The sequence below is a fragment of the Cygnus olor genome, chromosome 7, assembly GCF_009769625.2.
Source record: "Cygnus olor isolate bCygOlo1 chromosome 7, bCygOlo1.pri.v2, whole genome shotgun sequence".
Classification (NCBI taxonomy): domain Eukaryota; kingdom Metazoa; phylum Chordata; class Aves; order Anseriformes; family Anatidae; genus Cygnus; species Cygnus olor.
In genome coordinates, this window is record NC_049175.1 from 1,303,918 (window position 1) to 1,327,219 (window position 23,302).

General features: G+C 41.7%; 1 protein-coding gene across 1 annotated transcript in view; it reads left to right on the plus strand.

The window, feature by feature from the left end:
* Positions 1-872: 872 nt before the first annotated feature.
* Positions 873-23,302, plus strand: part of KAT6B (lysine acetyltransferase 6B) — a 109,520-nt gene continuing 87,090 nt past the window's right edge. The window contains 3 exon segments of the mRNA XM_040563724.1: positions 873-1,007; positions 6,395-6,733; positions 6,735-7,287. Coding sequence (XP_040419658.1) covers positions 6,669-6,733; positions 6,735-7,287 — 618 coding nt within the window. The 5' untranslated portion in view covers positions 873-1,007; positions 6,395-6,668.

Consider the following 23,302-nt stretch of genomic DNA (forward strand, 5'->3'; position numbering starts at 1 on the left):
GGAGGTGATGGCTGGGCTGGGGAGAGGGGGAACGGAGCGGCGGGGGGAGGCAGGCAGGGGTTTTTGTGCTGCATGCTGCCCCCCGCTCGCTCCCGGGCGGCGATTGTTCCTCGGCAGGCGGGCTGACAGAGGAGTCCCCGCGCCTCGCATGGCGAAACTTGCAGGGACCTGCGTGCGGCCGTGCAGCCGGCAGTCATTGTCGCCGTTCCCGTTTCTCCCCTCCCCTCCCCTCCCCTCCCCTCCCCTCTCTCGGCGGTGCGGGGCGTGCGTGTGCGCGATAAGCGGCTGCCAGCGCCAGGCACCTCGGGCGGCTTGCGCTGCGAGCACGCCTCTCCCGCCCGCGCGGCCGGCGGCAACCGCGGCGCGCGCGTGACTCTGAGTATGACTCTGAGTATTGAGGGGTGCTGAGCAGTGTGTGTCGCGCGCCCGCCCGCACGCCCTGTGCCGGGCTGCTCAAGCCGGCCGCCGCCGGTGCCTCGCTCCCGAACTTCAGCGGCACGAGCGGGTGGGGCGGCGACGGGTGGGGGAGGGGAGCGGAGCCGGGGGTAGCTAGATGGACGGCGGCGCTAGCCAACGGGAGGGCGGGCTTGCGAGAGCTCCCTCCTCCGCCGGCGGCCGCTGCCTAATCGCTGGCGTGCGAGGCCCAGCAGTGAGGTGGGCCGGGCGGCTGTGTGGCGGCGCTGGCGGCCAATGGCGGCCTCCGGCACCGCCCTTTCTCGGGAGCGGGCGGGGCCGCGCGTGGAGGGAAGGGGCGTGCCCATTGATTGACACGTCCCTTCTTCCAATGGGGAAGGCCGGTCGGTTGCTGGGCGGGACGGGCCCGGTTGATTGACATCGACCCGCCGCCTATGATCGCGGCGCGGCGTGCGCGGCGCGGGCCAATGGCGGGCGCCGGTGGGCGGGGCGCGGGGGGTAGGTGAGGTTTTAATGAGCCTCCATTGGGCTGCAATCAGTGTCATGTCGGACTCACGTCAGGCACAACGGGGCGAAACAAAATGGCGGCTTAGGTGAGGCGCGGCCGGGCGCGGCGGCCGGGGGGAGGAGCGGCCCGCGGGGGGGCAGCGCAGCCGCGGGGGACGGCCGCCTCGGCGCGGCCCGGCCGCGGGAGCAGGGAGCAGGGGCTGGGCAGCCGGCAGCAGGGGGAGCCGCTGCGACGCCCCGAGGAGGCTCCTCCCCCGCCGCCACGGTCCCGCGGAGGTGAGTGGCGGCGCCGGGGGGGCTCGGCCCGTCCTGCGGGCTCCGGGCGCTGCCCCGGGAGTGGGGGTGGGGGGTGGGGGGGAGTGGGAGGTGATCCCGGCCTCGGAGCTCGGGTGTATGGCGGCAGTTCGGGGCAGGTTGGGGAGCGGGGGCCGAGCCCCTGGAGCCGGGCTGCGGGAGGGATGCCCGAACTGGTGCTCTCTGGCCCCAAAGCTCGCCTTCATCCCGCTGCCCCTGGGCGTCGGGAGTTACCCGTCCCTTCAGCAGCGGTGTGCTCAGTGCAGCCCTCCCCAGGTGCACTGCCGGTAGCGCCTGCTGCCTCCCTGTGCTGGGGGATGCTCCGGAGTCACCGGGCTTTGAGTGCTCAGAACTTCTGCGGGAGGGTAAGGCTGGGCAGTCCGGGTGGGGGTGTCGTCCTCGTGCTGCTGGCCTTGGTGGTGCTTGGTGCTGTCATGTCAGTTGCCTTTTAGTATCTGATCTTAAGCTGGCTGTGGGCTGTCACAGTGTGCAGGCGCTTCGTCAGTTTCAGGTTTCCATACACTACTCTTGCTCCCTTCAGGTCTTCTGGTATAGCTCTGAAGTTATTGTAACATCTTCTTATCTGTCTGTGTTTAAAGCATGGGCAAGTTTCAGTTCCCTTCCTTGTTATAATTAAAAAGTACAGGTTCTGTAAGGAATAATACGGTAGCTGGTTTCATGATGTGGATAATTCTCAGAGTGTCATGTGCTGGTAGTCCTTGTCAGTATCTCCTTTCTCCTTGTATCTTTGTAGGTGGCTGTTTTGTGATGGTGAAACGAGTATCATGCCTCTTTTTGCATCATTAATTGAGATTGGGGTGGTAGAATAGAGCTGATTAGCTGCATAATTTGTAGTAATGGCTTGGAGGAAAGAAAAATGGCAAAGAACTCCCTGAATGCAATGGCAGTCTCCTCTTCTTCCTTCTCCTCTGCTGCAATCCTTACCTGACCCTGATGCTGCAGCAGAGAGCTGGCCTGCTGCTGCTGCTTCTTCTACATCTGTGCGGAGCAGGTAGGAGGAAGCAGAAAGAATTTGTGCTTCACAGGTCACCAGCAGGTTGCATGAGTTGCTGTTCTTTTTTTGTTTGTTTTTCCTCCCCTTTCCTTTTTATTTATTTTTCTGGTAGCAGCTTTAACTTCAATTTGAAAATGTTTACCTGCATTTGCATTTAAGACAACTGAAGTGAATTTTTTATGAATTTATCTGAAAAAGACTTCAGATGATGTTTTATAAAATGCTTTTTGGATACTTGTGTAGTAACTTGTTTAGTGCTGTTTTGGAGTGGGTAACATTTTTTTGTTGTTGTTGTTAGTGTTTTTTATTCTTTCCAACTAGACAGCTTGCATTTAAAACGTGGATCACTCTGAAGTAGTTCCAGATACTAGTTCAGCCTAAAAAAGACCTCGTTACAGGATTATAGGATTACTGATGACACCTAAGAATGACAGATTCAGTCAATGTGTTCTTTAATTAGAACCAGCTGTACAATAGCTGTATGTTTTTATATTTGCATTCAGTCTAAATCCTAAGCTGCAACTTTGCAACTTCTTTGCATCTATTTGATTATTTATGACTTAAGTTAAAGGACAAACCCTGACTAGAGATGGCTTCTCTTGTTTTGAAAGTAATGTATTGTACCCCCCCACCATACCAATGCTTATGTTCTGCAGCCTTTTGGTAGCAGACTTGTTAACAGCCTTGATGGGTGTTATAGCATGATCAGAAGTTTCTGCAATGTTACCATTTTCAAAATAAGATTTCATGTAGTGTAGAAGCTGAAACATGACGTGACATAGAGCTTCATAATTCTTGCTATAAGACTTGAAAGTGGTCTTGTGCACATAAGAGTCTGGAGAACCTCATCTGTGATTGGATGGGTGCTGTTGAGGACTTGATTAAAGGTTATTTAATTGTAAGATGAGGAAAATTAACAAATAGAAATGAGTGCCTGCTGTTAACTTATAAACACTCTTAAAAATTGGTATTTCCTCAAAAATCTCTGGGTAAGCATCGCATTTTTTTTTTTCTTTAAACATTAAATGAGGTGTGACCTTCTTTGGCAGCTTTGGTGAAATAAATCCTGAACTTAGAAACCTGAACTTCATTTTGAAGCTCCCCATGCCTTTTTACATTCAATTTGTAAAGCTCATTTCTGAAGCAGCTTGTTCTGTATTTATACATAGCGAGTGAATGGGTATGTATAGATCTATATGTTGTTAATCTTGGATCAATAGCTGTCCGAGCAGGACCTGATTTATGAAAGGCCTCTTTAACGTAGCGCTCCTGGGTCACTGCCTGGATTATGTTGCTGGCAAAGATGTTTACTATGAGGAGGTTACTCTGAAATTTATGTATGGTAGACCATGTCATGTGGGTTGTGGAGGTCAGGGTGCTGCACTTTGGGTATGTCTGCGATCAAAGTGGCAGAATAACTGAAACTCCTGGTTGGGGTAAAACAGTTCCAAAATGGGATCAGGTTAGCTTTACAGCGTTTCCTAAAGCAGAACAAACTTAGATTCTGCTGGAAGGAGTGAATTGAAAATGTCTTGACTTTTCTCTTGGAATATCCCGCCCCATGTTGGCAACTCAATGCTCCTGCTGATACGCTTGACTAGTGTTGATTTAGTAGGCAGTAGCATGCAGGAGGTTGTATTACACATGGGGAATTTTAAATAAATAAGGAAAAATGTAATTCTGAATGTGTATTGCTGTGAAATTCCTGTGCCAAGTAGCAGGCTCTACATGAAGCTACAGGCTTATGCTCACCTTTTGCCACAGTCACTGGCCAATAAAAATTCCTGTAACCCACAAGTTGCAGCATTTATACCAAAATGTTCATTGATGTCCAGGCGCTTGGAACAGACCTGTACTGTGTATTCTGGAATTTAATGGAAGTGATGTGTTTGCTTGTATGAAATTCAATATAACAGTGCTGCAGGAGGTTGAAAAATGAGGAAAGTATGTCTGACTCAGCAAACGCAGCTTTCAGCATTGAATTAAGTACTGACCATCTTCATGAGGACTCCTCGTAGAACAGCCGAATTAAGGAACTTGGGATCTTACAACTAGCTTTCTAGGAAACTGGCACATTGTTTATATGCAGCTAGAAGGGCCTTCCAAAGCCTAGGGCAAAGCATAAAGCTGTCTCTATTTGTGCCAGTCTCCACTATATGTAGGCTTCTGCTTTGTTTGTTGTGTTATTGTATTTTCAGTGTTAGAGTTGTGAGAGAGTTCAAAGGATTCATAATACCTTGGAAACTTTTATTCCCCATACTTGTTTGTAGTTTGTGGCTACAGTATTGCTTTGGAATCATGCGAAAATGGTGAATCTGAACAATGCTGTACACGGAGGATTAAATTAAAATGCCTGTTTAGAGATCAAGTTACTGTTTTATTACTGATTCTTGAAAATGCAGTACTGTTATCAAACGTAACTTGCTTGAGTACAGACTGGAAGCAAGAAACATCATTCAGTCTGTGTAGTAGGGTTCAGTATGAGAGCCAATTAAATGTTCAGACCCTGTGTTTTTTATCAGGAGTGTGTCTTCGTTCTGGCAGTCAGTTGAACTTGTGTATTTGAGTCCAAAAATGCTTACGCTTCAGTTGAACCTTAAGAATGAGAAATTAATTAAATGAATTGATTAATATTTTTACTATTTGGGTATAGAAGAGTTTCACATTCCCCAATTACCAGCTGTTCTTTTGTTACAAATTCTGTTGTGTAGGTGTAATAATATGTGAAACATGATCTTGTACCTTAGATTTAAAGAGATTTTTGAGGGGGATGAAGAGGAGAGCACATATAGGAAACCAAAAGCCTTTTTTTTTGTAGTTGTTCTCTTTACAGTTACAGAGGATTCTTTTTAACAAGTTGAAAAACAAAAGATTACTCTACCAATTCAGGTTTTTTCCTATTCATAATTTACTCAAGTTTTAAACATGATTGAAATGCAAGGTGATTTGAATAAATGAATATAAATGAGGGCCAAGACTTACGTAATCACAGATATTTCTGCTTGTTGTAGGCTGATTGCCTTGGCTTCAGAAATGTAGTTTCAGATTACTTCATTTTTGGATTTTGCTGAGAAACTGGTGAATCTTCTATTTTATGAGACAGCACACTTACTGAGAATGAAGATTTCTCTCTTTTTGTATGTATTTTACTTTGATTTAAAATAATTGTACAGCTCTGTTCATGTCTTCAAAAGTTGCCACTAATATTTCACAGCAAAAAAAAAAAGCTGTTAAATATATTTAGTCATTAGATGACCACTGTTTTAATTTGTGTGTTTTTTTTTTCATTTTATAAAAAATGAATGTCTTGCAGAAGAAATAAATTCCCATTCAAGATGTTCTTTCAGATTTCTTAAATAAGTTTTTGTAGCCACTGAATTTTCTATTAGAGGAATATATTCAATAATAAGTAAAGAAAACTGTTCTTGGAGCTGAATCACTGCAACATGTTTTGTCAATATGACCTCCTTATGTGTTCTCATGCTGACGGTGTATTTATGTGAAACTGTGTCCTGTGACTTTGTTTTAATATATGTTCTTGAGAGCCTCTATCAAAAATAGGTGCCTGTTAACTGCATACTTTGGAATGAGATGTGCCTTTGTAATTACTTTCTGCATTATAGGATAGCTAGGTATTAATGAAAGATGTAATACCAGTAACACTGTTCTGATTCTGCAGTATTGATTCTTCTCCGTTGTGTAATCAAAACAGGGCATAGTGCTTACAAGGCAGCACACAGAAATGGCTGTGGTTCATAACTTGACTTCCATCAGTTAAGGGGTTTTTACTGTACAGGTATAATCCACACATGTAGACATTTTCTTACTCCAATGTGTCTAAGAATGTTTTGTAGGCAGTTCATGTTTTTGAGACTATTTTCAGATGTTTGGCTGAATGGAAGATGCCTGACAAGTCAGTAGTAGGTTAGGTGTTGGGGTGATGGAATTTAGGAGAGCTAAACCCATCGAATCCTATGAGAAATGCAAGGATTTTCTGATGACCTCTGATGTGGGGAGGGAATTGTCCAACGTTTCAGATAACTTCTCAGAGATTTTTGCATACTGTATTATCTACACTACGAATAAATGTCTGATTGTGTTCTATTTGTTACTCTTTTGGCATTAACTGTAATCTCCCCTGCCTTCTCCTTTTTCTTTTTAAAGGTTGAAACAAATGTTTTGTAAGGATGTACGAGTATCACCATGAATGAATCCTTTCTGCCTTTCCATATTGGTAAAGTAATTGGAAGTTTCAGCCAGCAGATGCTTCCCTGTCTTCTCTGACTCTTCAGGATGGGTTTTTTTGAGATGTATCCAAGCAGTGTGTGGAATCCCTTGATTTGTCTTTGAGGTGTGAACAACCTCTGAAAAATTTGCTAAAAGGATAAGGAGGAACCTCTATGGGTAACCCTTGGCTGGGAACAATTACTGGTCAACCATGGTAAAACTTGCCAACCCACTTTATACCGAGTGGATTCTTGAAGCTATACAAAAGTTAAAAAGCAAAGCAACGGCCATCTGAAGAGAGAATATGTCATGCTGTTTGTGCTTCCCATGGATTAGATAAGAAGACTGTTTCGGAACAGCTGGAACTTAGTGTTCAAGATGGTTCTATTCTTAAAGTTACCAACAAAGGCCTTGCATCCTACAAGGACCCAGATAATCCTGGACGGTTTTCATCTGTTAAGCCTGGCACTATTCCTAAACCTGTTAAAGGATCTAGAGGAGCTTGTAACGAGCTTCGTAACGTGGATTGGAATAAACTGTTGAGAAGAGCAATCGAAGGGCTTCAAGAACCAAATGGCTCCTCCCTGAAAAACATAGAGAAGTATCTGAGAAGTCAAAATGACCTAGCAAACATTTTCAACAATCCTGCCTTTCAGCAGAGATTGCGTCTGGGGGCCAAACGTGCTGTGAACAATGGGAGATTACTGAAGGATGGACCTCAGTATAGAGTGAATTATGGTGGTTTGGAAAGCAAAGGACCTCCAAAATATCCCAGCGCTTTCCCAGCTTCTCTTCCACCTGTCAGCCTTTTACCCCATGAAAAAGACCAGGTAAGGCTGAAAAAATGAAAGCAAATGTAGTAATGCATAAGCAACGATTTATCTTGTTCTTTATTTAGCCTTTTAAATGCATGTAAGCGAGGGTGCATGCCGAAGATCTGTGCAGGATCAGGTCTGATAAGGCATGTTTACTTAGTTCCCTGTGTCCTGCCGTTCTGTGTTGGGTGGTTTGTTTTTTGGCTTTTCAGTGGGTAAACAGCAGCAGGGAGGAGTGCAACTGTCTGCTCTTTTCTGGGTGTGAGGTTGTTCTGTCTTGTCTGGTGGACTGGTGTTGCTGATAGCTGCTATCTGATTTGGTTCTGGCATTCTTACCTTCACTTTGTGTGGACATGATTTTTCTTGTGGTTCTAACACTAGCTGAAGTAGTACCAATAGAACTCTTGATATTTAAGATACTTAGTGTGTTTTGTTTGTTTTTTAAGTTATCTGTATATAGATACTTCACTTAGCTTTAAAACTGTAGTTAATAGGAATAGGAACTGGAGCCAATGTAAATATTCTAGGAATATAAGTACTGTCAGACTGACAAATAGGGGTAAACTTGAGAATCCTCTTCCTATCTTCAATTTCCTTGGACTTGTTAGATGTGTGCTTTTTTTTGTTTTGATTATTTGGACTTTCTTTTCAGGTTAGTTATTCACAGTGTTGAAGCCTTGAGGGAGAACGTTTGGGGGATGTCAGTTGGTGTTTGTTTACAAAAGGCTAGCATCCAAGACGTGTCTGTAGTATTCTTTGATCGTTCGTCATTTAGTGTGGTGAAATGTATTTTGAGTTTTCAGTATACTTGGAAGGAAGCAACCTCTTGTGCTTGAATTGGTTTATATAAAATGGAATATTTGTGTTTGTTTTTTTAAAAAACTTCTTAATGGTAAAGTTGGAGGCAGTTCTTTTTTGGCATGGAATATGCCAGACAACTCAGTTATTGTAGAAATGCCATTAGCATCTATTTCTAGATACTAGGTTATGTTTTTTTTTTTCTTTTTAAGATGGTTTTCACTCATCTTTGTCTTTCAGCAGATCTTAAGGCACTAAAGGGCACAGAGAAGAGTGTGCTTGATTAAAAAAATATTGAGGCAAATTTCAAAGAGTTGTTCATGGAACTGTCAGAGGTGACACAATGAATGTTGGTATCTGGACGTTGACTTTTCTGAGTTTCTCTAAATATGGTTGGTCTTATGTGGATTTCTGTCCATTTCTATTAAGTTGGACTTGGCAGGTGTTTGAAGGATGCATGGAGAGTCATGCTCAATAATCAGAACGGGAATTCAGAAGGGTGGTTTACCATGCAATTACTGCTGTAGCTATACACTGTAAGGATTTTAATTACTTGTAGTAATAAAGCTTTCTATTGTATAAGTACTTTCAGATAGTCCTCTGCAATTCTGATACTGCAGTGGCATTAAAAATGTGAAGTCTGAAGTACAGAGCAACCACAACAGTTCAATGCTATGATGCTTCATGTGAGTTCTGGGGGAAAGAAAATCTTCCCTGTTAGGCTATTGTACTGGGACTGGCATCCATGCTAGGAATGTTAGTTGGGTCATGGCGCTGAAAAAGCCGTTATTACCGTACTAAAATGCTGTATAAGGATAAATCTGTCTTTCAGAAGTTAGCCAAACAATCTGTTATCTAGCAACTGCTTTGGCAGAAAAAGCTTTTGATTTGGGTGCCTCAAAATTAGCAGTGTGACTTGCGTGTTAAAACTGTTTGACATACACTTCTGCCTGACACAAAAATACTTTTGACGTAAGGTTGGCAAAGCAGTAGTTGTGTATCCGTGTAGTGCACATCCTCAGTGCTGTGCTCAGCTGTACTAGTTGTGGCACAGGTTTACTGGGCAAATGCGTTGTAGACTTCGTTCAAACATAGGGTGTTTCCTGATCCTCAAGCTTATGTGGCTTTAAAAACACTAAAGAAGGGACAGTTCTGCAACTAATTCTATAGCAGGCTTGTTATTGGGATGCGATTGCATGTTCATTTGATGTTAATGATAAATTATGAATGAGCAGAGCAATACTGCAGGAAAACTGCTCGGCCATTTAATTGGAAGCGTTAGTGTGGAAGAGTTAATGTGGAAAAGTTGGTGGCAGTACTGGGGGAATGCACCTGGTTATATTTTATTGTCAAAAATTCAGTAATCAATTGGCATCTCTCATGAATGGCTGGGCTTGAAAGAGATGAATGTATTTTAAAGCTTCTTTGTTTGACTGTTATGTAGTTAGCTCGAGTAAAAGCTGAGTGCACACATTTGTTTTTTTGGGGTGGCCTTTTTTTTTTTTTGCAAAGACTAGAGGTGAAGTTCAAGTATGTTTTGTGTTGACTTACCTTGAGGAGAAGAAAGAACAGGAGGGGCTGTAGAGAACTGCTTAGATTACTGTTGAAGCTTCTTGATTTTTTTATTTAAACTGTGCATAGTTAACATCTCATCAGGACGAGAGGTAAAGATTTATTGCATTACAAGTCTGCATCTTTTCAGAGCTCCCCCTTTGGCAACCTGAACTTTCACACTTGCAGTACTAAGTGCAGACTCTGATCCTTTCTTCCTATGTACAAGGTGAACCAGCAGCGTTTGGGGGGCAGGCAGGGGGTTGTGCTGGTGGCTTTTCACACACATGCACCCCTTGCCTTCCCCTCTGAGCCATTAGAGTGCCTAGTACATGGAGGAGATGATACGCTATATTGCCAGTGCCACTGAAGTTAGTTTTGTGGAGCTGGAGCCATGACCTGTATGCGGGGGTGTTGGGTGTTTTGCGTGAGATGAAGTACGTATGTGGAACAGGGAGCAGTGAGGTGCTAAATTTTTTCTCTCGGTGATGATACCACGCTGCTTTCTTGCCTCCCCGCTGAGTGGGTGATCCAGCGCAAGTAGATGTAGTTGTCTTGGTTCAGTAGAAGTTGAAATAGCTGCAGCTAGTTACAGCAGCATTAGCTTGTATATCACCATGTTTCATCCTGTTGCCATTGGCCTGGAATGAAGGATTTGTTTAGAAACAGTATTTCTTTCAAGTGTTACCTTGACTATTGGGTTTGGGCAAAGGTGTGTCAGCTAGCTGTTACAGGAAGCCGAAGCACACAGTACAGCTGTTTGAATTCTCGGTTTCTCCACCCCTTTCCATTCCCTTTGTGTCTGTGCGGGTTGCGTTTTTCACTTGTGCTTCAAGAGATGCAAGCACAAGGCTCAGAAGAAGGACAGGTTGCATTGGGAGGTGGCTAACTCTCATCGCCGGTATGGTCTCTAGGCAGTTCATTCTGGAAAATATAACGGGTAGCATAAATACCAAAAAAGATGCCACAGTTACCTTGAATATTCTGGTCGTTACATTAAGAGAGCCTATAGTTTGGTGTGGATGGGTAAGGTGAATCAAAGCGCTTGAGTAGCTGCTTATTTTAAAGCGTGAAGTTTGTATTAAGGAATAGCCTAGCCTCCAGCCACAGGTGGGCCCTTTATAACAACAAAGGCAAACCGAAAACAGCGTGATAGCCTTTAGGTTGAAGGCTTCAAAGGTTTTTCCTTTCCTGTAAATAAACAAAAATGAAACAAACAAAAAACAATGCATGCAGGAAAGCAGAAAAAGAAAACTTGTTGCTTAGTATTTTGATCTTGTGCACTTTGCTTTAGTGCAGTGCATAGTTAGTTTTAACAATTTAACTGCTCTCATGGGCTCTTCTTTATGTTCAGAGTATCTTGCATAGATAGCATCTCTCCCATGCTTCACACCTTCTCTCATGCAGCATCTTCAGGAAAGGGCTGTGTAAGTATGTTAATTGGAACATGCAGTATAAAAGTTGAGAGCGTAGTAGGAAGGGGTGAGAACAGAGGGGGAAACGAGTCTGAATATGCTTCATGGTACCTAGTTTTTGGATAAGCCTCTGACACACTAAAATACACGTCTGGAAATGCAGCAGTGAAAGTTCTGTTTCAAGTTCTTAAATGGGTGGTAAATTTTATCTTCAATGGAGTCAGTTGTAGGACAGCCATTGCTCTTCACACACTGTGTTTCTTGTTCTCCTGGGCACTTGGACAAGCACTGGGAAGGTTCTGCTGCCTGGGAGCTGGGTGAAACCTATTGAGTCTTAAGAGGTGGTTGTCTCCTGAACACAAATGCTGAGCGGATGTAAACCTGAAGAAGCTGATGTTTATAGGCTGTAGACAGGGCTTTAATTTCTTACTTTCAAAACATAATTTAAAATGAAAAAAAAAGGCTTTAAAAGATGAGGTAATGGTCACTTGTTTAATGTTCTCAGAACAGTGGGAATGTGTAGTCTATCTCAGTGGCAACATCCCTGCTGTGTTCAGTATAGCTACTACCTAAAGAATCCTTCAAAAGAGGCAGTGCAACTGCAGCTAATCTGATGCATGCAGCATTTTCTTGGTTGTCCTGAACACTCCCTTAAACAGCTGAACAACTGTATTAGTAATTGTTTCCATTTGATTCTTGGCATGACATTTTTTTCTTACCTTCCTCCCCCCCTTCCTTCACTTTCAGTTTGTATTTCTAAGCCGACCTTCATGCAAAAAAAAAACAAACTTTCTTTTTTAATACTCTGAACTCCTATCTAATTTTGTTTTCACTGGCCTAGGTACATTTAGCTTTTCAAACTGTAACTTGGCATAGGTTGAATTTCAGTTTTCTGGTATGCAGCTTGTGCCAGTGCAGACACTGGGTGTTCCTCCTTCTGTCTTTTAGGCAAAGGTCCAATCTATAGAGGAGCTTTTTTGGCATCCAGGCTCCTCCCTGCTCTGCTCTTTAGTTTCCTGCCTTTATGTGGCTAGGCAAGCAACTGTTGGCTGGGGTTTCTTTGCTTGTTCTACCTTGTTCCCTCTGGCCTCTAGGCTTTCCACTGAGCAGAAACTGAAAAGTTAGGCAGAAAGGAAGTGCTACACAATGTATCTGACTGATGTACATATAAAGGAATATTTGTACTGCCTAGCTTTGGATGTAGCTTTAGATTGTGTCTGTGTTCCTCAGGATAATTTTGAGCACCAATGTTCAGGTAGGTAGGTTTCTGCAAGAGACTGTCTGCAGTGCTACAGCTGAGGAGGATGTTGTCTAAAGAGACAACCTGTGTTTCTACCCTTGCAACATCTTCATGGTGACAAAAGACTGTGTTATTTGTTGTTATTTGCTGCAACACCAGTGTCATTTGACAAGCAGTAACTCATGTTTGTGCATCTCACTATTTCAATTTAAAATGTATCCACCTTAATTTCATGTAAGAGGAAGTGCCTTTGGCTCTTGTCCTTGAAGTTCTAGGATGATTGTTAGGTACTGTTGTCCCTGTAGTTTGAGATGCTAAAAGTACCAAATCCGTGCTTGCAAAAGCCAAGTGAACACTTAAGAATGGGTCCTATTCACACTTCAGATTTTGGAGCTTAGCACAAGCTGGAGAATCCCTTACCCCATCTCTTGAGCATTTACAACTAAAATGGAAAAGTCTTGTCATCACTATGCTAGAGAAGCAGCTCATATCACTGTAAATAAATAATGGGCTTTTAAAATGTGTGTGTGTGTATGTATATATATATATTATTTATTATTTTAAGATTCAGCAAATTTGGATCAAACCAAGAAAAGTGCTTGTAAAATTCTTCTTGAACTGTGTGGTGGGACGGGAATTCCAAATGGCTGTTTGCTGAGTTAGGTTGGGATGTGCCTTTGTGATGACACTGCGGGGTTGGCTTCCAGTTTCTGTTGTCTGCAGGTACCGGCTCTGCACACAGGTCATCTGGTGGCGGTTTCTTACACAACTATTGGGGAATACCTTATTCATTCTTTTTTCCCAAACTCAATGTTTAGCTGAGGAACATAGTTTCACATGGTGTGCTCATGCTTCTTGTTTACTGCGAGGAGCAGTTCCAAGCCTTATACTGTAAGCCATTTAATCCTAAGGACTGCTAAAATTTGTTTCTTGTGGTAGTTTCTCTTAAATTAGTTGGTGTGATATACTGCAGTGAGAGTCCTGGATTGAAACTGATAGCAATGAATTAAAGAAAACCTGTGTGGTTCTGCAGTTCTGTTTGCGGTTGTTCATCATTCCTCTCTTCTGCAAACTGTACTGTCTCAGCAGGGAGTGACATCAGATCCTCAAACTAGAGGTTTTAACCTTTATCGCCTTTCACAAGGTTCCTTGTAGAATAAACAAATGGCTGATTAGTCTGATTTAGACTTGAGGAATATGTTGGAAAATATCCACCTACTTTGGATATTTTCTTAGTGCTCTATTCTCAACTATCTTGAGTGCCTCTCCTCTTCTGTGTTCAATAATAGTGCGTCCTGACTCTTGGGTCTTTATTCTGTGGCAGTTAGAATGCGATGACTGTCAGTGTAGTTTCTTGGTGTTGCAGGAACTTGGTTGTAAAACAGGGGATGAAAAATCTTGAAAATCTGCAGTTGTGGTAGTCTGGCATTTCTTGACAGATTTTACATATATAAGCTGTGTTTTGTGTGTGTGTGTGTATATATATAATATATTATATATATATAGAATTCCTTAAAGTTCCCTGGGTATAGATCAACTGGTAATTAACCATTGTTCTTCAATTTGATAGTTGGAAATGGCAAGAATGTTTTTTTTTTTTAAGAATTAAAAACTACTGTTAAAAGAAGAATTAGTCAAATGGTGTAAAAGCATTTTTTTCCCCAAATTTGAGCCCATTTATGGTCCTGTTAGCATCTTCTTTCGAAAGGCAACTCTCTTCTGTTTATCCAGGACTATATTTTCCTTGGTTTAAAGATAGATGCATGTTCCTTTGATTGTTAGGACCTCTTTCGGCCAGGACACTGGGACTTTGTGGCACAAAAAAAGGGACACATTATGTCCTCCTGTGTACAGGATCAGCACTCCTAGGACCTAGATGGTGGCTGTGGAATTCTGAGTACCAAGTGCGTCAAATCAGGTGCCACGGAGCTGACAGATCTCATGCTGTCACTGGTGTCTACCTGATAAGAGGCCAACTAATCTTTTAACTAGAATGATTTCCTCTGGATGCTAATGGGGTACCATGACATTCTGCTGTCATGTAGACTATATTGTCTTGCTAAATGGCTTCCTTGTTTTGGCAGTTAGGGAAGTGATAAACGTTGGGGATGATAAACATGACTGTAACTTGATTAAATGGTCCAGTGTGCTTAAATAACTTAGCCCGAAAACTTAAAAGCTCAGCAGGAAAAATTTTGACATGAAAACCTTACTAATAGACTATGAGGTGGCAATGGTGCTGCTATTGACATCTGTTAACTTTGCTAAATTGCTAGAAGTAATGTGAGCTTTTGGTGCAATATTCAAGTATTCAAGTGGCTAGATATAGTGAAAGTAAGTAATTTTCAGATTAATTTTCTTCCAAAATTCATGAGCGTAGACAGCTTATTAGGCTTGTAGCCCCATATTAGGCTTCTGACTTTTGAAACTTGTTTTTGGGAGTGGCCCTTGTGTTAAGTAATCAACTTAAAATTGTAAGTCCCACTGAGTTAAGCTGACAAACTTTGGAGAAGGGCAGGTCAGACAGCACACTTCACCTTTCTGGTTCTGTGAAGTGAAGGGGACTAGCAAGTGCATGCAACTGAGGATGCAGTAGGAAATTCTGAACTTGGGTTTGTTCTGTTAATGCTTGGGCACAGATGCCTGTGGTAGCTGTGGCTTTTCATATAGTAGTCTGGTTAGGTGTGTATATAAATAACAATGTTAAAACAGAACTTCTAGGAGTACAACACTTCACTACTTAGGACAAGAAAATAAGAATTCAAGTAGAGTTGGTGTAGGTGTGTTTTACACTTAAATTTAGGCAGTGACAAGTCATCTTTATTTGCAAAATATAGGTCAGTTCTTCTTTCTGAAATACTGTGTTTAATGGGTCTTAAATACGTGCTTTTTTCCCCCCTCACACTTAAACAATCAGTTTAGAACAGCTCAGAGGTCTGGTGTGTGTCATTGAGGCTTTCCTCCCATGAGGAGACACTTTGTGGGATGTTGCAGAAGCAGATCAGAGTAAGGTGCACTGATACTTTAAAATAACCTATGTGCGCTCTCTGTCCCTCAAGGTCTGTAAGCTGACTCTTCCCTGTGAGATGGGATGCAGCCTTCAATCCTGTCAGGTTCACTTGCTTGATAGGATTAGCAGTCTTTTTTTTCTGTATTATATATAAATAATTTTCTGAATTGTCCTAGTGTGGCTTAGCAGCAGCTGAGTAGAGATGTATGGCAGCTCTTTGCAACCATTTTCTTTCGTAGAAATGTGGATACTGGATTGCTGATTCAGAGCACCAGGTATCACTGCCATTGAGGCCCTTCTGGGTTGAAGTTCCCTTAAGGGCCTCAGTTTGCAACTTCTTGGTAATGCAATCTAGGAACAAATTCGGTGTTTTTTTCCCCACCTTCCTCGTTATTATTCCTTAAAATCAGACTTGCAGTTGAAATGAGTATTGCCGTAATGTACTAGCCTAGAGTTTTAGAGCAGTATGACATAACTTGAGCATGTCTGTAATAATGCTGCTTCTCCAGAGTGCTTAGGATTTGTGGATAATGAACAGTAGTTAGCCAAGCAGTTATTACAAATACATAGTTAAAAGGTGATGAAAAAGGCAGTGCTTGATAAGCCTAAAGAAATTCTCAAGGCCAAAATAATCTCTTTTAGTAACTGAATTTAGTAGTTAGTTAAACAAGTTCTTTGCTTATAAAGGCTACTGTAGCTATCCCTTACATCTGTTCCAAATTTGAAAATATATTTAGCTGTGATTTCCTACTTTGTTGCTCCTGTTTTGTCCTGTAAAGACGAATGAACCTGCTGTAGGAGTTGGGTTAATAATGTGGTAGTGGAAGAGGAGGACAGCACACTGTTAAAAGTAAGAATCTAAATACCAATCAGATAATAGATATCCACATGGGAATTCATGTAATACATGTTGGGGTTATACATAAGTAAGGCATTTTTTGACCTGGTAATTTCTGCTGTGTTTTGAAGTGTCCAGCTCTCTTCCCTTCCAGCTTCATCCCATTATGAAAACTGAATTGCACAGAAAAAATCGTTAATACTATTTTACAAATATTAATGCTGCTTTAATAGTGGAAAATTGCATAGTTAAAAATTCGTATTTATTTTGACATGCTTGGCAACACATTCTGCTGATTTAGCAAAACAAGCTTTCATATAGATGCTACACACACTTTCTGAAGTTCTGAAAGCTGTAGATAAGTCAGCCAAGAAGCGAATAGAGAAAGCCAGTCTTCAGGTTTGATTGTCAAGTTATATAGCAGCATGTGCTGCGTGCATGTGGAGCGGTCTGTTACGGTGCGGGTGAGTGCATATGTTTAACTGCACAAGCAAGTATTTGTGTGCACAGTGGCTTAGAAACCAGGGACTTGTTCTTCTGTGGCCATTGGAAAGAATTCTTGCTGGGTCACTGTGCTTGTCAGCCGTACATCTTGAGGAGGAGGAAATTGCTGGTACTTCTGTCTCTTAATGATTCTACATGTTCTTAAAGCAAATTTTCAGCTATGACGTTTTTAAAGGTGACAGCTTCCATTGTAGCCTAGTAATTCCTCCTCTTGCTGTCTGTATGTAATGTTACTCTCTTGATTAAAAGTAAGATGTTTTACCCTGGATAAAACATGGAACACGATAGCTGTTAAGAGAAATCATGACTCAGGTTAATCCTCCTGCTTCACATCCATTGAAAACCATTGAAAAGCAGGGCATCTGATAAACATGAGTTCCGTTCTGGGCTTTACCCTCCCAGTTCATGTGATGATTGGCAGTTCTTTTACCTTAATGCTTGTGTGCGTTTTATTTAACAACAGATGAGTAGCTGCTTGGAGACGTGTTTTCAACTCTTTCAGTAGAGAATTTCAAAAGTTTTTCTAGGTAGGAACATGGGAGGTGGTAGGAGTGTCTTATTTAAAATAATAAACCACTAGAGAAGTCTTCCCATGTGTCCAGCTTCCCATACACCTCTGAATTCAAGATGGTACCTTAAGTTTGTCTGCGCACTTAAGGAAATGACTGAAGCTGCTATTCTGCTCGGGGCTGACAAGATTGAGTTTTATGTCTTTCACAATACTAGTGGTGGGAAAGGGCTGTACTGGAGTTGGTTTGGTTCCTTTCTCATCGACAACTCGGCCTTCTTAAGTAACACTTCCAACATGTTTGATGGGCAGCTTCAGCCTGTTATGGAGAAGGATAGATAACTTTTAGGTGTAGACTGGACATAAAAACAATTTACCTGATTTTGTTAATAAACCTGTTATAGTTGACTGTATTTGAGGAAAATGTATTTGGCAGCTGGCAGCTCTGTTCTTCTTAAGGGGGAAAAGGCGTTGGGTGTTCAGGCTTCGTTGTGTGAACATGCCATATTGAATTTTCTTCATGGAGCTCCAAACAACTGCCTACAGTCTGCGAACATGAAACTGAGTCTTAATGGATTGTTTCTTGCTTTAATGCTGTGTTTGGATGTATCTTGAAGAGACCTCTGATGGATTCAGTTCCTAGGGTAGAGCTGCTAAAGTAACAGGCAGCTGAGAGTAAGCGTTTTCCCTTTGCTGATCTGTGGGGTAGTAAAATTCTAAATTGCTTGCTGTTTTGGTATACGAAGCAAGTTTCATTAAAACAGGTGATTTTTTTTTTAATTTTGTATGCACTTTACTTCTAAAGCATGATGCCTTAAAACTTTGGTATTTGACTTAGAGTTAGTTAAGATACAAATGTCTTAGTGTGCTTAATGTGAGAACAACAGTAATCTTCTCACGCCTATGTAGCAGGGGAGGGAATCCTAAAATAGTTATAGTGGCTAAAGTGGTTTTAAACTTGAATCTTTTATTTGACTTTTCCTCTCAAAAATATTTATCTGAGTTTTTAGCTGACTTGTGTATTACCTTTCAATTTCCAGCGGCAGCCTTAAGAGTAATATCTTTCCTCTCTGCAGAACACAAGCATTCTGTTTACTTCGTGTTACTGATATCATTGCAAGGCCAGCAGCTTTAAATCAGTTAACTTTTGTCTTGTACATGCACAGCTATGATTCCCATTGTTTTTTGCTTTCTTAAGCCATGACAACTTCACTTTTATTTCTAAAGTATATTTAGTAGATTTTTACCAATTACAGCAGACATCTGTTTGGAGATCACTGGCAATCGAAATCACTTACGAAGAAATTGTTGGCTCGTGATGCCTCTAGAGCACTTCTGTAAGTTCAGCTTCTTTTTAGCTGTTGCTAAGAGAGAAATTTTCATTAACATGAGGGATGTGAGGACTTGTTAGCATGCTATCAGTTGTTTTATAGGCTGTTAGCTCTGCCGCCTTGCAGATGGTTGGAAAACTCTTGGTAGTGGCTAAATGTGTGCTGATTATCTCATTGAATTAAGGTAACCTTTTGTTGTTCATTGAATTCTGCAGACCAGGCACTGAGCAGCTGCTCTACTGTTGTTGAATTCTGGGTTTGGTGAATACAAAGATTATGCTAAAGGCTGTTTAGTCTAGTGCCAGGTACTGAGCATTGGACCACTGTAGGATTTTATTTGATACCACCTGCAGTATTTTAATAATCATGGCAATTATCAATATTATGACAAAACTGTGTTTTCAAATGTTGTCACCATGTGCTCAGTGATATTTTAAAGCTTTGGAAATGGGTCAGGAAGAGAGATGGCAGAGAGCTGTTAGTTTTTGATTTTGTCTTTTTCCCCTCCCTCCTACCTCTTCCCCCTGCCTCTTCTTAAGGCAGTACAAAGCAAAGACACTCTTGTTTCTTCCTGCTTCTTGCATTATTAAAGTTTTTTTCTCTATATTTGACACTAGCTCATGTGTCAAATATCAGTTTAAACTAGTTCCTAGTTTATTGATGAAACTGGCCTCAAGGACAGTTTAAGCAATCTGCCTATTATAAAGTTCATAAATAAATCTGTTTATCTGTTTTGGATTACACTTGAGTGCACTTGTTTTATTGGATATGTGCGTGTGTTTAAAGGTGGTAGTTCACTGTCGTGTTAAAACTTGCTTGTAAGCTTGTCTTCCCACCCTTTTGAGAACTAGGCAGAATTAAGTTTTCAAATAGGTTGCTTTTATTAAAGACTTTCCAAGAGCTAAGTAAAATAATTAGATTTTAGAATCATTTTGGAGGAGGTAGGACTGGGGCATTCCCAGGTAGAGCTAAAATGACTTGGATTACAGAAAGCAAGAACCCATTTGGATTGTTGGACAGTTTTACAAAGCTTCAAAAAAGAGTTCAAGTTCTCAGATCAGTGTAGTTATCCAAGAAAATTGTGTTCTGTAAGGATCTGGAAGGTATTTTGTTTTGGGGGTGGGGTGGAGGATAGTTCTATTGCTTCAGAAGTAGAATGAATAACATAAATCAGAATAAGGTATTGTTACAGCAGTGCTGCACACAGGGGTATACTTGTGTTACAGTGCTGTATAGAACAGGGCAGGATACTTCCTTCTGTAACATAGCAGTGGATTGAGTACTTAAGGGATCTTCTAGAGGGCAGCTTTCCCAAGGCATTATGGTTCCTAAGCAAAGTTTAGAAATAGACTGGATGTCACTGTGTTTGGTATTCCAATACCTTGTCTTCAGGGTAAGACGTGAAGAGAAGAGGGCTGGGGGTTAAATGGGCTGTGGTGAAAATGCCACCGGATGCACCTTACAGGAAAAGGTGCTTCTGAGACCTGGTTCAGATTCCTCTGGCTTTGTTCTTGAAAGCGTCTTCTTTGTCAAGTATATGAGGTTTTAATGGGTCAGACCTTAATGGGCCCTTCGACCCAAATCATATGTGCTGATTAGAGTTCTCCCAGTAAGTTGCTGCCTACCTTCTGTGCGATTTCAGGAAGTATTGTTGGGCTGCTTCTGTTGAAACTAAATTGTACAAAATCTAGGAAGCCTATTTTGATGTAGGCTTGACTTGTATTCACAAAACAGCTAATACTTAGTCTCCAAAAATATTTTTCTTAGATCTATTAAATCCCATCACAGATGTATTGGATGCAGCTTACATGTGCTCTCAGCATCAGCTCTCTACATGGTTGTTGCCACAGATGGCAGAGGTTTGGTGTTAGTGCTGTATGCCTGGTTTTGTTTTGTAGGTGTGAGGTTCCAAGTACGTTTCCAGCTTTTCAAGGAGTAGCATAATCTAGAACAGATAACCTGCTGAATGAAAACAATAGCAAAAGTGTTTTTTCCTTTTTTTTTCCAGACAAAATGCTTTTTCTGCTAATTTAGTAGAATTACATTGAAGACTTCTCTTCTGAGCTTGTTAGTGTTTGTTTAGCCTTATCAGTGGGAAGCTTGAAGGGAAAAGCTGTAATAAATACTTTTTAGACACTTCCATGGTGGATTAGGATGTGTCCTTTTGTGAAAGTGAGGAGTAGTAACGTATAATCTATATGAAACCTGTTCATGCTATGTACAATTTGGCTGAATACTTGGGGTTCTTTTTTGCCCAAATTATCAGTTAGTAACCAGACTGTATACTTCTGAGGTGCTATCAGTATCAGTGATAACAGTATACTGTTTTCTTCCTTCTATAACCAGTTTGGAGGCTTCTCCAGAGTGCTAACAGGGAAGTCAGTAACACCAAGAGCCCAAGCGATAGACAGGACTGGACAGATTTCATTCTCTGGTCTGTGTGGGACCAGTTCAGAAACTTCAACTGAGCAGTGTTGTATTTTGTTGTACAGCCATTTCTGAACTTCTCCCAGGAGGGGACCTTAGCTGAGGTTAACTTGGATTTTGTAGTTTCACCCCTGATAATTAGGGGAAGGAAAAAGCCAACCATGACCTGCGTTTACTGTTAGGGTATAGACCACAGCATAGTTCAGGTCATGTCATAGACATTAATTAGGTTCTTTTGCAATATTAAATAATTTAATAGTTAGCTGAAAATAATCTGAGGAAATGGGAAACCTGAAACTTAAATGGTGGATGTTAGGCTGTTCCCTGCTGGAGGAGAAGCTGCCTTTCTTTCTCACGTTCGTATCCCACTGGTGCTAGCTTCTCTCACCCATCTGCCTGCCTTCCGCTGTTGGTGCGCACAGCTTAGAAAAGAGCCAGCTCGAGGCCCTGACTGCAGTGCATCTGTGTCCTGACAAGAGAATGCTGCCTTAGGGCACTGCTTAACCTTCCTGGCCCGGGGAACGGAGTGCTGGGTGCTGCCTGCAGCAGGTCTGCAGGGGCAGTAGCACAGGTGAAGCTTTCAGAGTGGCACACAAGGAACGTGTGTGAGCTCAAGAGCTCAGGCTTTCATAGCTGGATTAAAACAATCTTTCTTTGATTGTGAGTTACAACAGTTAAATCGCTAATCCATCAGAGTAGAACCAAAAGACCAAATGAATGCAGTGGAGGTAGTTTTTTGAGCTTAATGCTTAATTCTGATTCAGGAGAAGATTGTTAGGGTGTCATGCAGATGTTCTATTTGAGGATGGATGGGCTTCTCCCTAGGTATTAAATAATATTGTAGGTATTAAATATAGCATTAAAATAATAATAAAAGATGGTATTTTGCTAATAGAGCATAAATCAGGCTACTCAATTCTGAGTTATAATGCAGAAGTACTTCCTGTAGTACCAGAGTTTTTTCTGTTTACCATCCAAAATTGGTCAATGCAGGTTTTTATGTGCAAGAATCCGTAGTGACCTGCAGCATCACCATTCTTTTATTTTTTAAGGTGAGAACCTGAGGTATCTAGCGGTGTAAAAAGGGAATAAGAAATCAAACTGAAGTGCAGTGTGCAGGTCTTGAGGTGCAACCTTCCCTTTTCTCTCTTCCCTTTCCCTGTGAATTATATGAACTCGATTTAATGACGCTTCAACTAGTGGTACCTATAGATAGATGTCTGTCTGTCTATCTCTTCAGCTGTCATCAGTATTGATGGGCACCTGCCTGTGAAAACTTACGGAGACATTTGGCTAGTGTGTTATCCTTTATAAAATACTCCAGAGGAAAATGTCCTGAGTGCTAGCAGGTTTTCCTGTGCAGCTGTCAGTGTTGACAACTGACAGCTGTTAAGAGCACAATAACTAAAAGGCAGAGCCTTTTACCTCCTCACAGGAAGCAGCTTTTTTACTCTTTTTCTTGTGTGTTTTTTGTTTTTCCTAGTGATGCAAAAGAAAATACTTTCAAATGTCTGGAATTCCAAGCCATCATGAATATGCCTGATGTGAAAACAATATCCACAAAGCTCTACAATTCCATAACAAAAAGCTGTATTATGCAAGTTGTTGTCCTTGTAAATTCACAGTGTGATGCCAAGAAACCATGAAGAGTCTCTTGCTTCCATGCTGTATACTAAGGGTAGAAGTGAGGGGTGGGGGGAATGCCACCTTTCTGTGAGAGTTGTCTTCTGTGTGTATGTACTGCAGCATACCAACGGTTAGATTTGTAAAAGCATACTTTTCTGATGGCTTTGCCTTTTGTACAGATATGCGGTACGGTACAGCATGGTTGAAGGCAGTTGAATCCTGTCTTTCCTTTCCACTCCTGCTTTCTCCTTTGATTCAGTGAAGATCATTCATGACATCTGAGGCCCAACAAGAAAGGGCTTCTTGGCTTTCAGAATTTCAGACCTCTTATGCTAAACAAGATAACACTTATTTTGCACAACTGCTTGTTCTTGGAAGTAGGTTTTGCAGTAGATGAAAGGATCTTAGTATTTAGTTTCAACTAGCCATGAGAAAGCCTTCTTGAATTGTTCGTTTCTGTCTTGAAATGTTGCTATTTCAAGCTGTTACGGTCAGAAATTCCAAGACAAGACATTCCAGGTCCCCTAGGAGGACTTAGCAAGTTAGTCTCTAATTGAGATTCAAATAGGACCTGTTCTATTCCTTTTGGTCCAGGATAGCATCTGACATGGCTGGACATGCAGGACTTATACCCGCATGCCTTATTCACTGCCATAATCAGAACTAAATGTATTATTTTCTAGTACCACAGGTAAATGAATCTCTAACTGCTTTTCAGTCTCTGAGTAATGAGTCTAATCTATTGCAGTAAAAGTTCTACCAGTCAATGTGTGTGGCACTTT